We start from the raw sequence: 16,160 nt of genomic DNA on the forward strand, positions 1-16,160 counted from the left end.
TGAGGACTGAAGATATGTCATGCCATCACGTGGACTCTGCCGTAGCATTACCATGAAATTTCTCCAACATGTATTTTTTGAACACAATCGTTAACTGAGCCTTTCTCTCTTCTCCCCATCTCTTCTGTCTCATTTGCTTGGTGGATGGAGAAGGGATTTTGTTGGGGAAGGGTTTTGATCGAACGCATTTCTGCTGCCTCTGTGCTTTGGCGGGACAGTGGAGCCTGCAAGTTTATGTACGCCTCTTCATAGCACCAGGGGCCGGGTAATGGAAGAAGAAGTGGGCACCATCATCTCCATCTGACGCACTGAAAATGCACCCTTGCATGTTTTTGTTCAGCCAGGGAGTGGAAAGCTGCCTTCACTGTTTAAGTCGAAAGATGCGAGTAATTGAAATTTCAATGTTTCGTTGGTTTTAGACTTTGGGAAAGAATTTGCTAACAGCACAATGTTTTGATTACAATGTTTAGTTTGAGGTTTAAAGCTGAGCTGGGAGTGTATTTGTTAATTTTGGGATTATGCTCTCTTAGACTTGGAAGCTTGATTATATATTTGGAGAAAGTTCAATGAGCCATAAGCCCTAATGGCAGTTAGAGGTAAAGATTTAACTTTAAGCTTCATTGTCTGTTGCTGCATATAGTTTTAATTACTATAAAATGTATTAACATGAATTAAAGCTGTTAAATTAAACCACTGTAAAAGCAAAACAAAACAGTGCAAGTAAATTTAGAATTAAGTCTTCTTATGTCGAAGAAATACAATATTATCCTGTGCTTTTGCAAAATTAATCACTTTCTTATGCAAATCTGTAATTTCTTTTGGGGGCAGCACAAACGTCTAAAAACCATGACATTGTTTAAATCATTTTAGTTCCCTTAGAACTAACTTTATGACTTTAACCCTAGAAAAAAAATGCTAGGAGACTGAGATGAGGGAAAAAGTCTTTTCATTTGCTCAACTGCGATATCGGGGATTAAAACCTCATGAAAATTCAATACATTAATTGTTTGCACATGTGAAAATCTGATCAGAACCAGAACTAACCTACAGTCCGTTTGTACTCACAGTCTAAATTTGGGCCTTTATTTAGCCATTTGCATGTGTTTCCCATGGGACCTTTTGGTTCACTCTAGGCAGTGGAGGGCTGCAGGCGGTTTCAGATGTAGGAGGAGCTGGGCTAACTCGGGCTCTGCTCTGCTGTTGACTGTAAGAGGATGCTAGGGAGACCAGATTCCCAGCTTGGCTAACTGCTGCAAATCAGGAGGGCAAGTGTAGGTCTCACTGCTCACTGCACAGTTCATAGGGAATGTGCGAAAGAACATGTTAAATCCAAAGTACCTAATGGTGTCTATGGAAGGTTGTGTAAATAGTCTAATAGCATAGGTTTATGCTGAGAAATATTTTATGGCAAATGGCATTCTTATGAAAGCCTCTAAAGTGAGACCCTGGACATAGACATACTAATTTGGGTGTGTTCCCTAAAGATACTGTAAAAATTAATTGTCAAAGATGTCTTGGCTATCTTCACTTGAATACTCCAAATACTCACATTTTTAATCTGTTGAATGCCTACCCAATCTTCTAAACTTGGAGACTAACTTATCCAAATTTTTATAGTCAGCTAGCATCTACAGAACCACAAGTGTTTCAGCAGTATCCCCTAAAAGGATTAAGTCACTTTCTTTTCATCTCCTTGGTACGTAGATGGAGTTAACAGCTTTCAATATTAATCTTGACATTCTGGGGAAATTTTTCAGTGTCTCGATAGTGACGTGAAACTTCTGCTGCAATGAACTAGGCAGGTTTTGACAATACAACTGGGGAGATTTATCAGTATACAGGTGTTAGGGTGGAGCAGATTCAGCATAGCATTGTGGGCAGATTTCTTGATTAGTTTGAAGCCTTCCCCCCCAAAAAAAAGCTGTGTCCCTGAACCATTCTGTGTTGATCTGTCCCTGGTGCTGCATTGAACTGGGCAGTCATATTTGCTTTTGTTTGCAAAGAACCTGGAAGAACAGACCTGAGCAAGGAGACACCTCCTAATGCCCAGCAAAAATATCTTCAATTCTGTTGTCCTGATTAATGGATGAAAAGATACATCTGCTTCAACAATTACATCACTGTTGGTGAGGGTTAAATCCTTCAAAAAGTAATTAATGAAGAAAGAGGAGTGGAAGATGTAGAAATTAGGGAGGAAGTGCTTAACTACGTTAGATAGTATCAGAGGAATATTTAACAAAAGAATGAGGTTAGAAAATTGTCTGCTTTTCCTTTCCTTAGAGTTGACCTGGCATATTGGTTGATCTATTTTGTAGAAAGTGTCACAATAAAGCTAAATAATAATAATTACTAAACCAAATATCCTATAGTACATTATTTTCTACAATTATTATTTTCCATAGTGAATAAGAATGTATTGTACTTGTCACCATATTTATAGGAATATTTTTTTTTAAATTGTAGAGATGAATTTGCCACTAGAGTACAAACACGGCACAAAAGAAAAATCAAAAACCTTAGAAAAATTGGATTGCTAGCAGCTGCTTCACTCTGTTAGATCATTTCGAGGTGATTTTAAGATGAAGTTTAAGGGAGAATAAAATTGCTATTCTCTGCATCAGAAAGATTTCCTTTCTTAAATTGAATCAGCCCCCCAATTACAATGCAAAGCAATAATCCAAATGTTTCGGGTATGTTTGGGACAGAATTCTGCCCTTGGTTTAAATCCATCCAGTCCTATTGACTTTACCTGTACGTTTATTATCTTAAAAACACTCTGCCTTTGTCACTGGCCAGATTCTTACTGCATGGCATTTCTGTGTTGGAGGTGCAGACCTGTAACTTCAAGAGCAGAAAATGCCCATGGAAGTTGTCTGATTTCCCTGTGCACAGATTCAATGTCTGGAGCAGCCCTGCGAGGTCTCGGCCAGAAACAGAGACCCCTGTGCCAGTCCAGCAAATGTAGCGCTGCAAAAAGATGGGGAAAACGGCATCAAAGTGAGCCCTTCTGGTATCAAAGTTGACACAGACTGAAATTTGATGCAAAAAAAGGACCATGGAGACAGTTTTCAACAAAATGTTACCAGCTTAGAAAACACGGGAGCTGGCTGGTCCGGGATGCAGTCACCAGCTGAGTTTGTTGTGTTCCTCTCCCCATCTGTTTGCCATTTTTTTTATCTTGTACCAATTTGTTCACACAGGGAATGTTCTGGAGAAGCAGCAAAGGTCAAGTGATAAATCTTGCTCTTTCCCTTTCCTTCAGCTGCAGATGCTTACACGTTTGCAGGCATTTCCTTTATTATTCACTTCTGCAGAAGGAAGTCTTGTGAGAGACAGTCAGTGAAGACTAGCCTATGGTTTGTGTTATCTTCTATATCTTCATAGGGTGCAATACTTCCCTTTGGGTCCCTTCATCAGAGGTGTGTTGTTTCCATTTGGGCGCGGACATCATCAGGGTCTGTTGCAGAGAGACTGTGAGACTGCTCTTGAGCTAGCAGGAATTCCTTGGGCTAGAATTGGAGCCAAAAAAGGATGTGTACAGGAAAATTGAAAACACTACTAAGCGAGCATGTGGAAGGAAGCGATGTTAACAGCTTTCATTTGGAAAACACTATACATTTTCATTTTGGCACAGGCATCAAAAGCTCAGAGGAGGGAAACAATGAAAGAGTAGCCAAAATAAGTGCCCTCCTGTCTACCAGGAAATGGTGGTGCAGGGTGACTTAAGATGGTCTGTTTAGTTGTCATTACATCTTATGCATTTGTCCGATTTTTTTTTTTTATTTTTAGCAAGACAATGAAATATTTGCACCCTGTGTGCCATTGCACACAGGAGCCAGGCAGCTGGGAGCTGCTGCTTTGTCACTGCATTTGCCCTGCTGGCACAAATCAATGAAACCTCACTGATTAAAAAATCTTGTATTGACTGGTAAAAGAAAACATGCATTAACTTTAGCATTTCTTTCCAGCTGCAAATAAACAAATACAAAATGCCTGCCTTGTGCTATAATTTTCATTGGAAGACTGTTGGAGACATTTGCAGCTAGTCCTATGTAAACATTGGTAGATTGAGGGAGCACTTGGAGGTTATTTCCTGTAATAAATATCACAAGGACGTCTCAGAAAAGGACACTGGAATAATTTTCTCTGAAAGTAATTTCTGTCCCTACTTTACTTTCTTAGGCTTCAATTTTAATATTTTGAGTGGCCTAGACTTAACTTTTTCGGGTTTTTGTTTGTTTTTTTTTTTTTTGTATTTGTTTACCTTCTCATTTGGTTCTCTCTTTGATAAGAAGAGACCACTTTTAGAGAAAGCAGAAATGGTATGAAAGCATAAGAATACTCTCTCAAAGTATTTGAAGTAGCCTTCCCCTTTTTGATGTCCCTCTACATATGAACTTAAACATTTGAGACCAAACTGCCATATGAATTGTTGTACTGATTGCAGATGGATTATAATGGCACTTAGAGCAAGCATTTATTGACAGCTGGTTTCCAGTACGAATCAGGAGTTAACCAGGCATTGTCCAAAGGCAGACATGGTAATTTTGTTGCACAATAGAATCATAGAATCACAGAATGGTTTGGGTTGGAAGGGACCTTAAAGATCATCTAGTTCCAACCCCCCCTGCCATGGGCAGGGACACCCCCCACTAGACCAGGTTGCCCAAAGCCCCATCCAGCCTGGCCTTGAACACTTCCAGGGAGGGGGCATCCACAGCTTCTCTGGGCAACCTGTTCCAGTGCCTCACCACTCTCACAGGAAAGAATTTCTTCCTAACATCTAATCTAAATCTACATATGCAGACCAGGTTTTCTGCATTATTATTCTGGATTTTTTTGTTGGCTTTTTTTTTTTCCTGAAGAGAAGACTTTGGACTCAGATTTTCCAATGTGGGTGGAGTAACCTGACTGCCTGGGAGATCAAATATTAGATTCTTATCCTGCTAATGCTTGTATATGTTTGAAAGGACTTAGTGACATTAGAGCACAAACTCTTGGAAATAAATCAGGATCTTTCCCTCTATTGTGAAGTATTGCTTTATACAGCCAAATAGGGGATTTGGAATTGTGGGTCATATGCCTTCATGTTAAAATTGTGAACCCAAAATCCATGAAAACAGATAAACCGAACTTGATTTGTCAAACTGTCCTCTAAACAAGCTCCTTGGCTTTATAAGCAAAATCTGAATATTGGTTTTGTATCACTGTATAGTTTTGATATCACAGGCTTTGCAGATTAGTAATAGTTGCACGGTCTGACCCCTTCAGAGTGAAGGATTTCAGTGATGATGTAGCAGGCTTATATCTCATTTATTTTGTGTATTTCCCAGTAAAGTTTAAAGGCAATTAATTTATACAGACAGCTTTAATTATTTATGATCTTGGCTTTGTTTGATCCTGAAGGCCAGACCTTGACAGCAACTGGACGATAATAAGAGAGCAGATCCAGATGGAGTCCATGGTTCTCAAAGGACTGCTCCCAAACACCAAGTATCAGTTTGCCGTCCGAGCAGCAAACTCCTACGGATCCAGCCCTGCCAGTGCACCGAGCGACGTCATCCGAACATTCAGTGAGTAGAACCACCTTTTTGTAATTAAAGCTTTATAAAAATAAAGTATCCCTGTAAATAAAGTGCATCAGGAGTAGCCTGTGGAGGGCTGCTGGTGGAAAGAGTCACTCTCAAGCACAGGCACCCCCAGTCTGGCACCTTTCCGTGGAGCTTGCAGCATCCTGTGAAAGTCAAGCCACAAGCACAGATTTGAAAAGCTCCAAGCAGAAACTCTCATGCCATTTTGCTGCTCTGGAGGTCATCGTTAGATATTTTTGGATCGCTGCTTACTGACTTTTGCGCTGGCTTCATGCAGAACTGATAAGGGAATATGGGGAAAAATGGGAGAGACAAGTCTATTGTTCATTTTCTCTTTCTGTTCTTTGAAACTCAACTGTATATACTACATTTACAATTTAAACAACTCTGAAGCAAATCTATATGATTTTCTGAGGAGTAAGGCTCATAAACTATTTAGTACAATCATGAAAATAATGATATAAAGAAGTAAGCATCCCATTTTGATCAGAAGCCGCACAGCAAAAATATTAGGTGAAAATGCATTCAGATATACTTAAATAATCACAACTTGTTAATTATTATATTTAAATTTGTGTAGCAACGTAGGCCATGCACATTGCAATAAGGGGTAGGTGCTGTGCACATCTCCTGGTGGCCTTCCTTGGGATATAATCCTCTGTCAGTGCTAGTGTCTCTGTGGGCTGACTTTGAGGTATTGTTGCTCCTCATCACCCCCAAAGTCATAGCTGTATGTGAGAATCCCAACCAGGCAGACACAGAGCACACTGGGAATCGTACAAATCACATCTCACACAGCAAAAAACCCCAGTGTCCCAAAGAGAGTCGATGCAGGGAGCAGAGCCTGGGCTGGCAGGGTATGGGGATGAACTGAGTTACATCCTTAATGTGCCAAACTTTTTGTCGTGTTTAACAGGCCTCAGTACTTTTAAGTTCCAGTTTTGAAGGCATTTATAGGAGACAGAATACCACAGAAGAAAATGCCTGGATATAATTTTAACAGATTAATGAACTATAAAAAAGAGTAACGAAACTGACTTTGTTTTCTTTTCTCACCTGCATGCTCAATTGCAAATCATCTTTAATTAACTGGTAGAAAATGAGCAGCTGATATTCAGGTAGGACTGTGAGCTCTGCAAGAAGTATTTGCATGCTGCAGAAATGTGGACCACATCCTTAGTGATCCACCAATTGAAGCCGCTAAGGATTTATTTCTAAATTGCCTCCCTACCTTGGAATCCCTTGTTTTCATTGACTCTTGTGTGGCATTTCCATTCTTTTTTCCCTTCTGTCATAAATTCAGTCCCTTGAACAGTTTGCATGAGGTTTGTTATGAGTGCTGAACTAGTAAGTTTAACTTCTGAAGCAAACGTTTGTGAAAACCACAAAGGTGCAGCATGCTCTGGGGTTCCTTGGTCCCTGGATCCTCAAAGCTCAGGTCATGCTGCCTCAGGCGTGCTTGTGTGCTCCTTGGTATCCTGTTTATCTTTGGCTGCATTCTTTGGTCAGAAAAGATAAAGCATTTAGCTCTGTTAATAAGGGTGGAATAGTCTTCATGCTGTGCTTATTACTGCAGTACTCTAGGAAAGGCACTTTGCCTTTGGAAACCTCCTGTTCTGCAGAGACCTATCAAGATGTCTATGGATTTTTGTCAGTAGAGTTTGGAATCAGATTCATGCCTTGTGTATGTAAACACTGATTTCTGGAGAGGTTCACAGGGGGCATGAGCTTGACTCTGTGCCTGGATCAAATCTGAAAAGTGAATGTATTCTGCATGTTGCACTGCTCTCTGAATGGGCTCAAAAACTCTGCGCCAGTCCATGCAGGCACATGTGTGCTGCTGTGGCCGAGAGGTTGGTCTTCCTGCACCAGCGGGGTTGGGAGTGCTTGGGGGACACCCTCATGAGTGGGCAGATCTCCTGCAGCCTGGGGCCACGTCACGTCCATGCAGGCTCCAGCCCTGCATCAGGTCACTTGTACTTAGGGCTACTTTAGCAAACTCTGGGTCCTTTGGCAACTGCAAATGTGGTTCCTTTGCCAGTCTGCTCTTCAGTTTCCAGGGTGGATTTTGCAGATAGGCTTAAAACTGCATACAGCCACTATCCATGAAAGCCTGTGTTATCTTGTGGATATCTGCCTTGATAACAACCAGCTTTTTGCAGAGCAAGGACTGCTATTCAAAGGCAGTGCCTTTAGAAATAAGTTCTGTGGCTTTCTGGAAGCAGGAGTATAGCAGCTCTCACGTGGCTTTAGTGATGATATCTGTGCAAGAAACTGGTTTGATGTTAACCAAATACACAAGTACATTCTGCATTAGTAGAAAAGCTAAACTTCTATTGTGAAAAAATATTCTTGATTAAACCTGTTCATAGCCTGAACATTTATTTTTCCCCAAAACACTAAAAAACCCTGAAGAGTGATTTAAACCATTGAAAAACGTAACAAGAAAAAAATCTATGCTAAGCGTGAGGGCAACCAAGTAAAACTCACTCCTAGTTCCCATTTTGTACCTGCACGTACCTTCCCCGTCTAGTAGCCAGAAAGCCAACAGTTACCTTCTTTGGCTCAGTTAATCGTTCACTTCAGTTGCTCAGGTATAGACCTTCGGAGGTCCTCTACGTCCTGTGGTTTTCAGCTGTCACTGAAGGAAGGCGTGTGCCTCCCGTGCGTCTCCCAGACACCTGACAGTCCTCTGGGGGTGTCTCAGGTAGCGTAATGCATCTCAGATGACACCAGATGCCTGACTCTCTCAAAGTGCCAGCAGAGACCTCTTAGTCACTTACGGTTGCTGGAAAGGTGTCAGACGGTTGGCATGTCTGAAACCAAAGTCTTTGCTCTTCAGGGTGCACATTGCAGGAATTACTACTTTCATTATATTACCACGGTTCCTCCTCCCATGTAAACAGTGAAACATGCCACAAATATTTGATGCTATTTTCTGACTGCCTGTGTATTCCTCAGAAGTACCTGAAATATCTTAGGAAGCTGGCAGAAGTCCATACAATAGCTGGCTCCTTTGCATTACACTTATACCATGACTGCTGGCACTAAGGTCCTTAGTGCGTTTGGATTTTAAAAATTTGTAGCTTTATGCTTGTGTATCCTGGATTTTATGCTTGTTTTGAAATAATTAGTATTTTTCTGATGCTTATTTTATCTGAAGAGCAAATTCCCAGCATTACCTCAAATGCAGGGGACCTTCAGCGTCCATGTTGCATTGCACAGAATCTCCTGCAGCTCTTCCAAGTGGACTGAAACAGAGATGAGTCCTGCAGACAGAGTCCACACTACCTGGGAATGTTTTCTGCTGGTTTTTATCTCATTCTTATCTGTAATTCTCTCACTTTGTTTTCAAAGGTAGTTGGCTTTGCAGTACTCTCGACTGCATTGTTTCAGGTCAGCATAGGACATGGCTGGCTTTGTTTACTAACATGTTCCTCTGAAGAGTTGCTGACTGTATCACCTAATGTGACAGACCTCCCAAGGCCTGCGCAAGTGGAACATGCGGCCTTGATTGTAAGCAGTTACCCCCTTACCTAGTAAAAAATACATGTTTGCTTTATGTTACGTTGGTCCATTTTCAGGGAGAAAAGAGAGGGCAAGTTTTCCTAAGGGTTCTCATTTACTTGTGATTTGTTTTCTTTTTTTTTTTTCCTAGAAGGAAAAGATGTAATAAATCAATTTTTGTTGCCTTTCTTAATTACAGATGCAGGTTGTGGGTATTTCACTTACATGGTTTTTTGCTGTATCAAATCTTTCAAAGCATCATGGACAATTTACTTGAAAACAAAAGATTTCACATTTCAAGTTTAGTAACAACAAAATAAACTGTCCCAAAGACTCAAACAAACAGAGGGTCATCACCTGCATCGCTGAAAATACCCTTCATCTCCTGGGGAAACAGATGGGGTTTGCACTGTGCCTGGAAGGTCACCAGCCTTGGGCTTTGCCAGACCAACAGAGGAAGCGTCTTCTGTTAAAAATACCCTCCTGCTTGTCTCCACGGCAAACGTGACAGAAGTGGCTGCTTAATCCGGGTACATCCTTTCCTCTGGTCCTGGCCATCACCGCCAGGCTCATACGGAGCAAAGCATTGGTGCAGGTGCTTACACATTCTGCACGGTGCTTGAATGTGTCTGCTGAGGCTCAGGCAGAGGAAAAGGACAGTCCCTCAGGCCCAAACCTTGATGTAAATGATGGTGATGTGTCCTGGAGATAGCAAATGGGGAAGGTTTTCCACAGAATTCTTTCCTGCAGATCTCCAAAAGCTTTACAAAGGCAGCGTTTGTATTTATGTGGATGGGGACAAAAAGCAAGAGACAGGCCAGGCGATATGCAGTGCCTCACTGTGAGTCACTGACAAAAATAAAGTCAGATTAAAATGCCTCCGATGCATTTTTGGATTTAAACCTGCGAGGAGTTCTGCATGAAGGCAATCAGTCTGTTAACACTTCCATTCAATCTGCCCACGTTGCGGCGCTTGGTGATCTACCTCCTACGCTCTCCTGTGTCTCCTGATCAGTATGCTGGTGGCCACCTGATGGGCAAATAAAAGTTTATGTGGCTCTCGGTTTGAGAAAGATTTCTTTGGTATAACTTAATCCCTGATTATTTGGAAAGAAGCTGTCTGAAGTTCATGACCCTCCACAGGTTTTCCAAGTAATTCTAAAACAGGATTATAGGACCTCGTAGAGGGTCTTAAATAGGCTTCATCTCCTTGTACACTGAAACACTGGTTTAATGAAATATAGCACGTTTATATTCTCTGTAGTTATTGTTTTGGTATTTGCTTAATTGTCCCTGATATGCCACTCATTATCAGATGAGCTCTCCACCACAGCAACATAATGCTCTTAAGAGATGGGCTTGCATGGGTATTTCTCTGTAAAAAGACCTGATAGCTTCCCTGCTGTTTGTTTTGTAGTTTTATTGCATCACATCACATATGAGTATCATGTCACATCCAGTGCGCAAACACCAAATGTAGGGCAGAGCAAGGCAACTGAGAAGCCAGTGGGCTGTTAGATGATCTCATCATTTGTGTGTATACTCAAATTCAGGCATAGTCAGAAGAGAGGACATCTCCATGACTTCATTGCTTCTGGGTGCATTATGTGTTACCAAAACTGGTCACAGGTCAGTAGGTAGAGTAATATAGTATGAGCTGGCTGAAACTCAGAGCGAGAGGAGAGCAAAAGCGGGGATTTGGGGCTGTGCTAAAGACCTATGGATATTAGGACACCTTCTGAAGTTACACTTTTCCTGATGATGCCAAACTTACATCCTGAAGGTCTTTGAAGAAGCGCCTCAAAGCAGTCTTTTCTACCAGTCACAATAAGCTGCACCTTCTTTGCCCTCTCCAGGCTGTAAATGTTGTCCCAGTTCAATAAGGTGAAAGGAATGATTGTCTGGTTTAAAATAGTGGGTACATTTTGTGTCCGCAGGTCATCTCTTGGAAAAGTGTGGAACATTGTGGTCTGCCACATGAAAGAGGCACACCTTCTGCTTGGGGAACTGCTTGTTTCTCCTAAGTTACCAGGTCTCATTGCATGCTGGTGGTTATTGATGTGGTTTAGTAGTAACTCCACTCAAATCAGGAGAGTTACACTTTGGTAAAACTGGCATGGCATTAAAGTCATGTCTATACATGTAAGCAAGTGTGCATATCTGAATGTGAATTCAAGACATAACATTTTTCTGTGTGTTGATATGAAGATACTTCATTCTCTGTATTGCTTCATTCCTGCCGTCCTTATTGAATCTGAATCCCATTAAGCCAATAGAAAATTTGCTTGAGAAGAGAAAAAATGTGGCAGAATTTGGACTACAACAGATGTTTATTTTGTAACTTGTGACCTCTAAATCAGGAAATTGAGTTTGTGTATCACAGCTTGTTTGAATACAGATTAGATTGTTTTCCCTGACACATGATTATGATTTTTCCTTTCTTTTTCCCGGTTCAGCTTTATGGTTTCTGTTACTCTTAGGTAAATAGCAGTTTCTTCTGTTAGAAGAACTGAATTAGTTCTGAAATAGTTTCAGACACACAGTATAAAGGCAATAAGTAATATTACAGACCTGACTTAAAAGCAACAGTATTCCAGTGAACTGAAAATTGCTGCATCTGCTGGGAGCTGAATTAGTGCTAGAATCTGCTTCATTCATATAAGTTCTGTTAAACTGTAAGCCGTGTTTATAATGTTTATGTATCTACACTGATACTCTTTTGTAGAAATGCATGTCTTTTACAAAATCACTGTTGCCAAAGAAGGAGACTCTGATGCAGTGATGGACGGAAGAGGTCAACCTTGCAGTTGGATTGGATGATTGTTATAGGTCCCTTCTAACGGAACTATTCTATTCTATTCTATTCTGTTCTGTTCTGTTCTATTCTATTCTATTCTATTCTATTCTTCCTACCTGGAGTAAAATTGTACTGTGATGACGATTAACCTGAGTGACTGTACAATTGAATACTAGGAGTAAGATGTTTTGCCCACATTTTGATAATACCTATTGTTTTCCATAATGAATGCAGGACTGGGACCAGTTCATAAGTGTACGGTCTGTTTCTCCAACAGTAACCTTTGCTGTGCATTCACAGTCACTAGCAGAGATAATCTGGATATAGCTTGTCCAGCTGGCCTCATCTCATTACCAGTCACAAAGCTGTGAGTTCTCTGCTTAGCTGACTTGGTAGAACTCTGTGCTGAATAATTCTGTTTATTATACAGTTAAATTGTATTATTTACAGATTATTAGTTATACATGTTAGAGTGGAAAATTTTATACACATTCTCTCCCGGCCTAGCATGTTGTTTTGGTTGCAAATGAGTATTACTTCTACTCATTTGCCGCTGATTTTTCTGTATGCTGATGTGACATGTAAAGCCCATTGATAAGTAACTCCCACAGACTGTATGGTGGGCGGCTGATTAGCCAGCCAGGGCACACATTCATATCTGGTGCACATATGCTTGATTTCATAACTGTCTGCCAGGATTTCTGGGTTGCAGTCACAGCAAAGGAAGAGAGTACAAGTGCTCTCCTGCCTGAATCAGGTCAGTCATGTTTGTACATGTTTCTTTTTCCCAGGTGCTAAGTTGCATTTTGAAAAATAGCCTAAAAATACACTTAGGATGATAATTTCAGGAGCATTGGAGCCTGTGGAGGCAGATAAAGTCCTAAGCAGAGTGTGCCAGAAAAGCCCTACCTAGAAGCATCTCTTTTGCTGTTCCAGTTATGTGGTTGCCAGTAGAGCAGATATGGGTCTGTGTATTTATAAAAGGTAAAAGTTTGATCTAAAACCAATACAGTTATTAAAATGTTGTCCATGCTGAAAAAGTTCAGAGCTGTTGTCCTGGAAGATTGATGGATAAAAGTAATTTTGCAGTGGGAGAACTGATCTTTGCCTGCTTTGTTTGGGAATCACAGTTAGTGACTAAATGAAGGTATTATTAACTTTCTTTAAGCTGCATGTGTATCACTTGGACAGTGTCCACCACCTTCAGGCTGACAGTTGCATTGTCTGTACAGAACATTAACACCACTTCAGATTTCAGTGTGGCAAATCAGCGGGTGATAAGATCTAAGTTGCTGTGTGTAAAAAGAAAAAAAGAAGTGAACCAAATATGCCAATTGTGTCTTTTTAGGCTCTGAGGAGTTAGGAAGTGGAAGCTATGGGCATCAGTACATCACAGACACAGTGACTAGTGATGACGATGGATTTGATATTGATGACTCAGACTACGACATTTACATAGAAGAGGTAAATTTCAAGATTCCGCTTGGGCATTTCTGTTTTCTTCGTAATCTCAATACTTTAAAGTGTCTGATCTTGTCAGGAAGTTTAATATCTGATACTGTATGCTCAGATATAATCATATGGTTGTTTCTTTTTCTTTGGTGAGGATGAGTTTGTTACCTCAGATCCATATCTTGGAAGGTATTCATTTTATTTCTACATAACATTTTAGATTTTACTGAATTTGTGTGTCTTTATTTCCTTCCAGCTCAGACCTCTTCCTGCTATCAAAGGAGGCAACAGAAAATTTCTGGTCGAAACTAAGGTTACGCCAGGGTCTAGTTCCAGGCTCCTGTCACGGGTCCTTACAACCACTTCTGAAGCCACTACTTCCACTCCCACCACCACACGGCCTTCAACCACAGCAAGGGCGACTACAGCTCGGGCAGTGAGGAGGGGCGGCACGTCTTCTGCAATGCGCCTCTTTGATCTGTCCTGTGATGAGGCCATCTGTTCTGCAGACAGCTTTTGCGTCAACGAGTACGACCAGGGAGGCTCGCGCTGCCACTGCAACTTGGGAAAAGGAGGAGAGACGTGTGCGGAAGGTAGGGTTCTGCATGCCCGCTGCTGCTGGCTTCTCTGTGCCTGAGGCAAGGAGCAGCTTTGTGATGAACCAACCAAAGTGCTCTCTGAGAATAGCCAACTGGGCTTAAAGGATCCCTAGGGACAGCAACAGCTTCCATGATGCAGTTCAGACACCAGCCCCTTTGCTTCTCTTTCTTCAGCTAGGTGTGAAGAAGTTATTCTTTAATAAAGCTGAACGCAGGCCCCGTGTGAAGGTGCAAAGGGGAGGTTAATCCTCCTTCCCCCACCTAGGAGTGGGAGGGTGATGGAGCCAGGTATGTTGGTAAGACCCCAAGCCTACAGAGTCCACCCATGCCATCCACAGCTTCCACCAGGGACATTCAGCCCCCCTTTGACCATTGCCTTTTGCCTAAAGCTGAAGCCCTGAACCACCCACATTTCCAGCGTGGTCCATTGGATGATGCTGATCCTGCAGCAGGCATGTGAGACAGACCCCCATTGTAAAACCGTGTCCAGAGCAGGCTTTCCCCATGGTCTGTAGGGCAGAAGTGCTGCAATACTAACCCCAGCACTCGTGTCAGGCAGCCTGCGGCAAGGGAGGAACAAAACCCCCTCCCCAATTCAGAAAGCATAACCTGAAGCCTGGGTCAATGTAAGGAGGTGTGGTTGTCCCAGTCAGGATCTGCCACGCATCCTTTAGCCTCTCTGCAGGGCAGCTGAGCCAGGGCAAGAGGTCACTGACCTGCAGGAAGCCATCCTGCTGCTCCTTCCCTTGCCACCTTCCTGTCCTTTCCCTCTGCAGACCTAACCTCACCCTTTCACTGGGTCTGATGTTGAGTTGATAACCTGGTGAGCCAGTCCAGCTTGCTTATCAGGCCATAAGCAGGTCGCTTTTTTTCCCCCCGGAGTTGTTTTTCTTCTGGTTTGGTGACCAAGGGATCAGATGAATGCCAGAGCTTGTGCAAAGAAAGTGTCCTGTTGCCTGTATTGATGCTGTCCTACCAGCTAAAAAAGAGGTGGTCCATCCCTCAGCATGCTGATCTGATCTGCCAGTGCCCTGCCATGCAGCAGCGCATCAGGGACACACATTTCTTCCGCAGGCTCGTGTTAGACATTCGTGATGCAGTGTTGTGCATTGGGGCTACAGACATTGAGGGGGTTTGATCTTCTCCTCCCAGTGCTGGAGTAAAGAGGGCTTGTTCTGAAAACAATCTGTTGTGACTCAGCCACATGGGACAGCTGCAGATGTGATTTTTGGCCTTGATCAAGTATGAAGAGAATTTATTTAAACTGACATAGCTGTATACAACTTGTAGAGTGGGTTTGTTAACGTCAGTCCAAACCCACCATTTTTCACAAGGGAGCGTGTTATTCCCTGGTAAGCAGTAGCATCATGTACCAATATTGCCTTGTATTGAATTTCTCCACAGCAGCCAATATTGTTAAATAGTATATTAATCTGAATGAAAACAGACGTGTCTTTACAATCAACAGCTGCATGGCGCTCTGGTCCAGTCAGTTCTGCTTGTGATCAGGGCATGAGTTAATTGCTGTCTTCTGTGGTTATGTTCAGGTTTATAGCACTGATTCTCTTCACCTCAGCCTAAAATGTATGCCTTGTGAACAAAAAAAGCGGAGAGAACTATATTCAGATCCAAATATGCAAGAAAAATTCCCTCATTATTCAAATAGCAAAGAGGAATAGGACTCCTTCCTTCCTTCCTTCCTTCCTTCCTTCCTTCCTTCCTTCCTTCCTTCCTTCCCTCCTTCCCTCCTTCCCTCCTTCCCTCCTTCCCTCCTTCCCTCCTTCCCTCCTTCCCTCCTTCCTTCCTTCCTTCCTTCCTTCCTTCCTTCCTTCCTTCCTTCCTTCCTTCCTCATTAGACTTAGATCCACTGCAAAAATAAGAATTCAGGCCTGAAATTGGATCTGTCCTCCATTCTTCTTAGGAAAATGAGCTACACAGGTAGCAGTAAGACATCTCTGATTTTCTTTTTCTATGCTGGAGCCGGGATGGTCCTCTAACGTAAGACAGCAAAGGGTGAGGACTGATAATGCCAGCTGACAAGAGCAATACAAAGGGCCACTGTTGTAGCCAGGGATGGAGAGATGCCTGCAAGGACCCTCTTCTCCCCAACACTCCCTTTACTTCTGCCCTAAGCTGACTAAAGGGAAGCGCTGGAAGCTGCTGGGCTCCTAGGAGCCATCCAAGAATTCTGCAGATGCTGGACGCTGCAGCTAT

General features: G+C 42.2%; 1 protein-coding gene across 1 annotated transcript in view; it reads left to right on the forward strand.

Annotated features, from left to right (window-relative positions):
* The window catches only part of EGFLAM (EGF like, fibronectin type III and laminin G domains), a 73,687-nt gene that overhangs the window by 28,559 nt on the left and 28,968 nt on the right, over positions 1-16,160 (forward strand). The window contains exons 7-9 of the mRNA XM_054810883.1: positions 5,407-5,573; positions 13,244-13,359; positions 13,604-13,940. Of these exons, the coding sequence (XP_054666858.1) occupies positions 5,407-5,573; positions 13,244-13,359; positions 13,604-13,940 (620 nt within the window). The remainder of the gene's footprint in view (positions 1-5,406; positions 5,574-13,243; positions 13,360-13,603; positions 13,941-16,160) is intronic.

The sequence above is a fragment of the Grus americana genome, chromosome Z (assembly GCF_028858705.1).
Source record: "Grus americana isolate bGruAme1 chromosome Z, bGruAme1.mat, whole genome shotgun sequence".
NCBI classification, from domain to species: Eukaryota; Metazoa; Chordata; class Aves; order Gruiformes; family Gruidae; genus Grus; species Grus americana.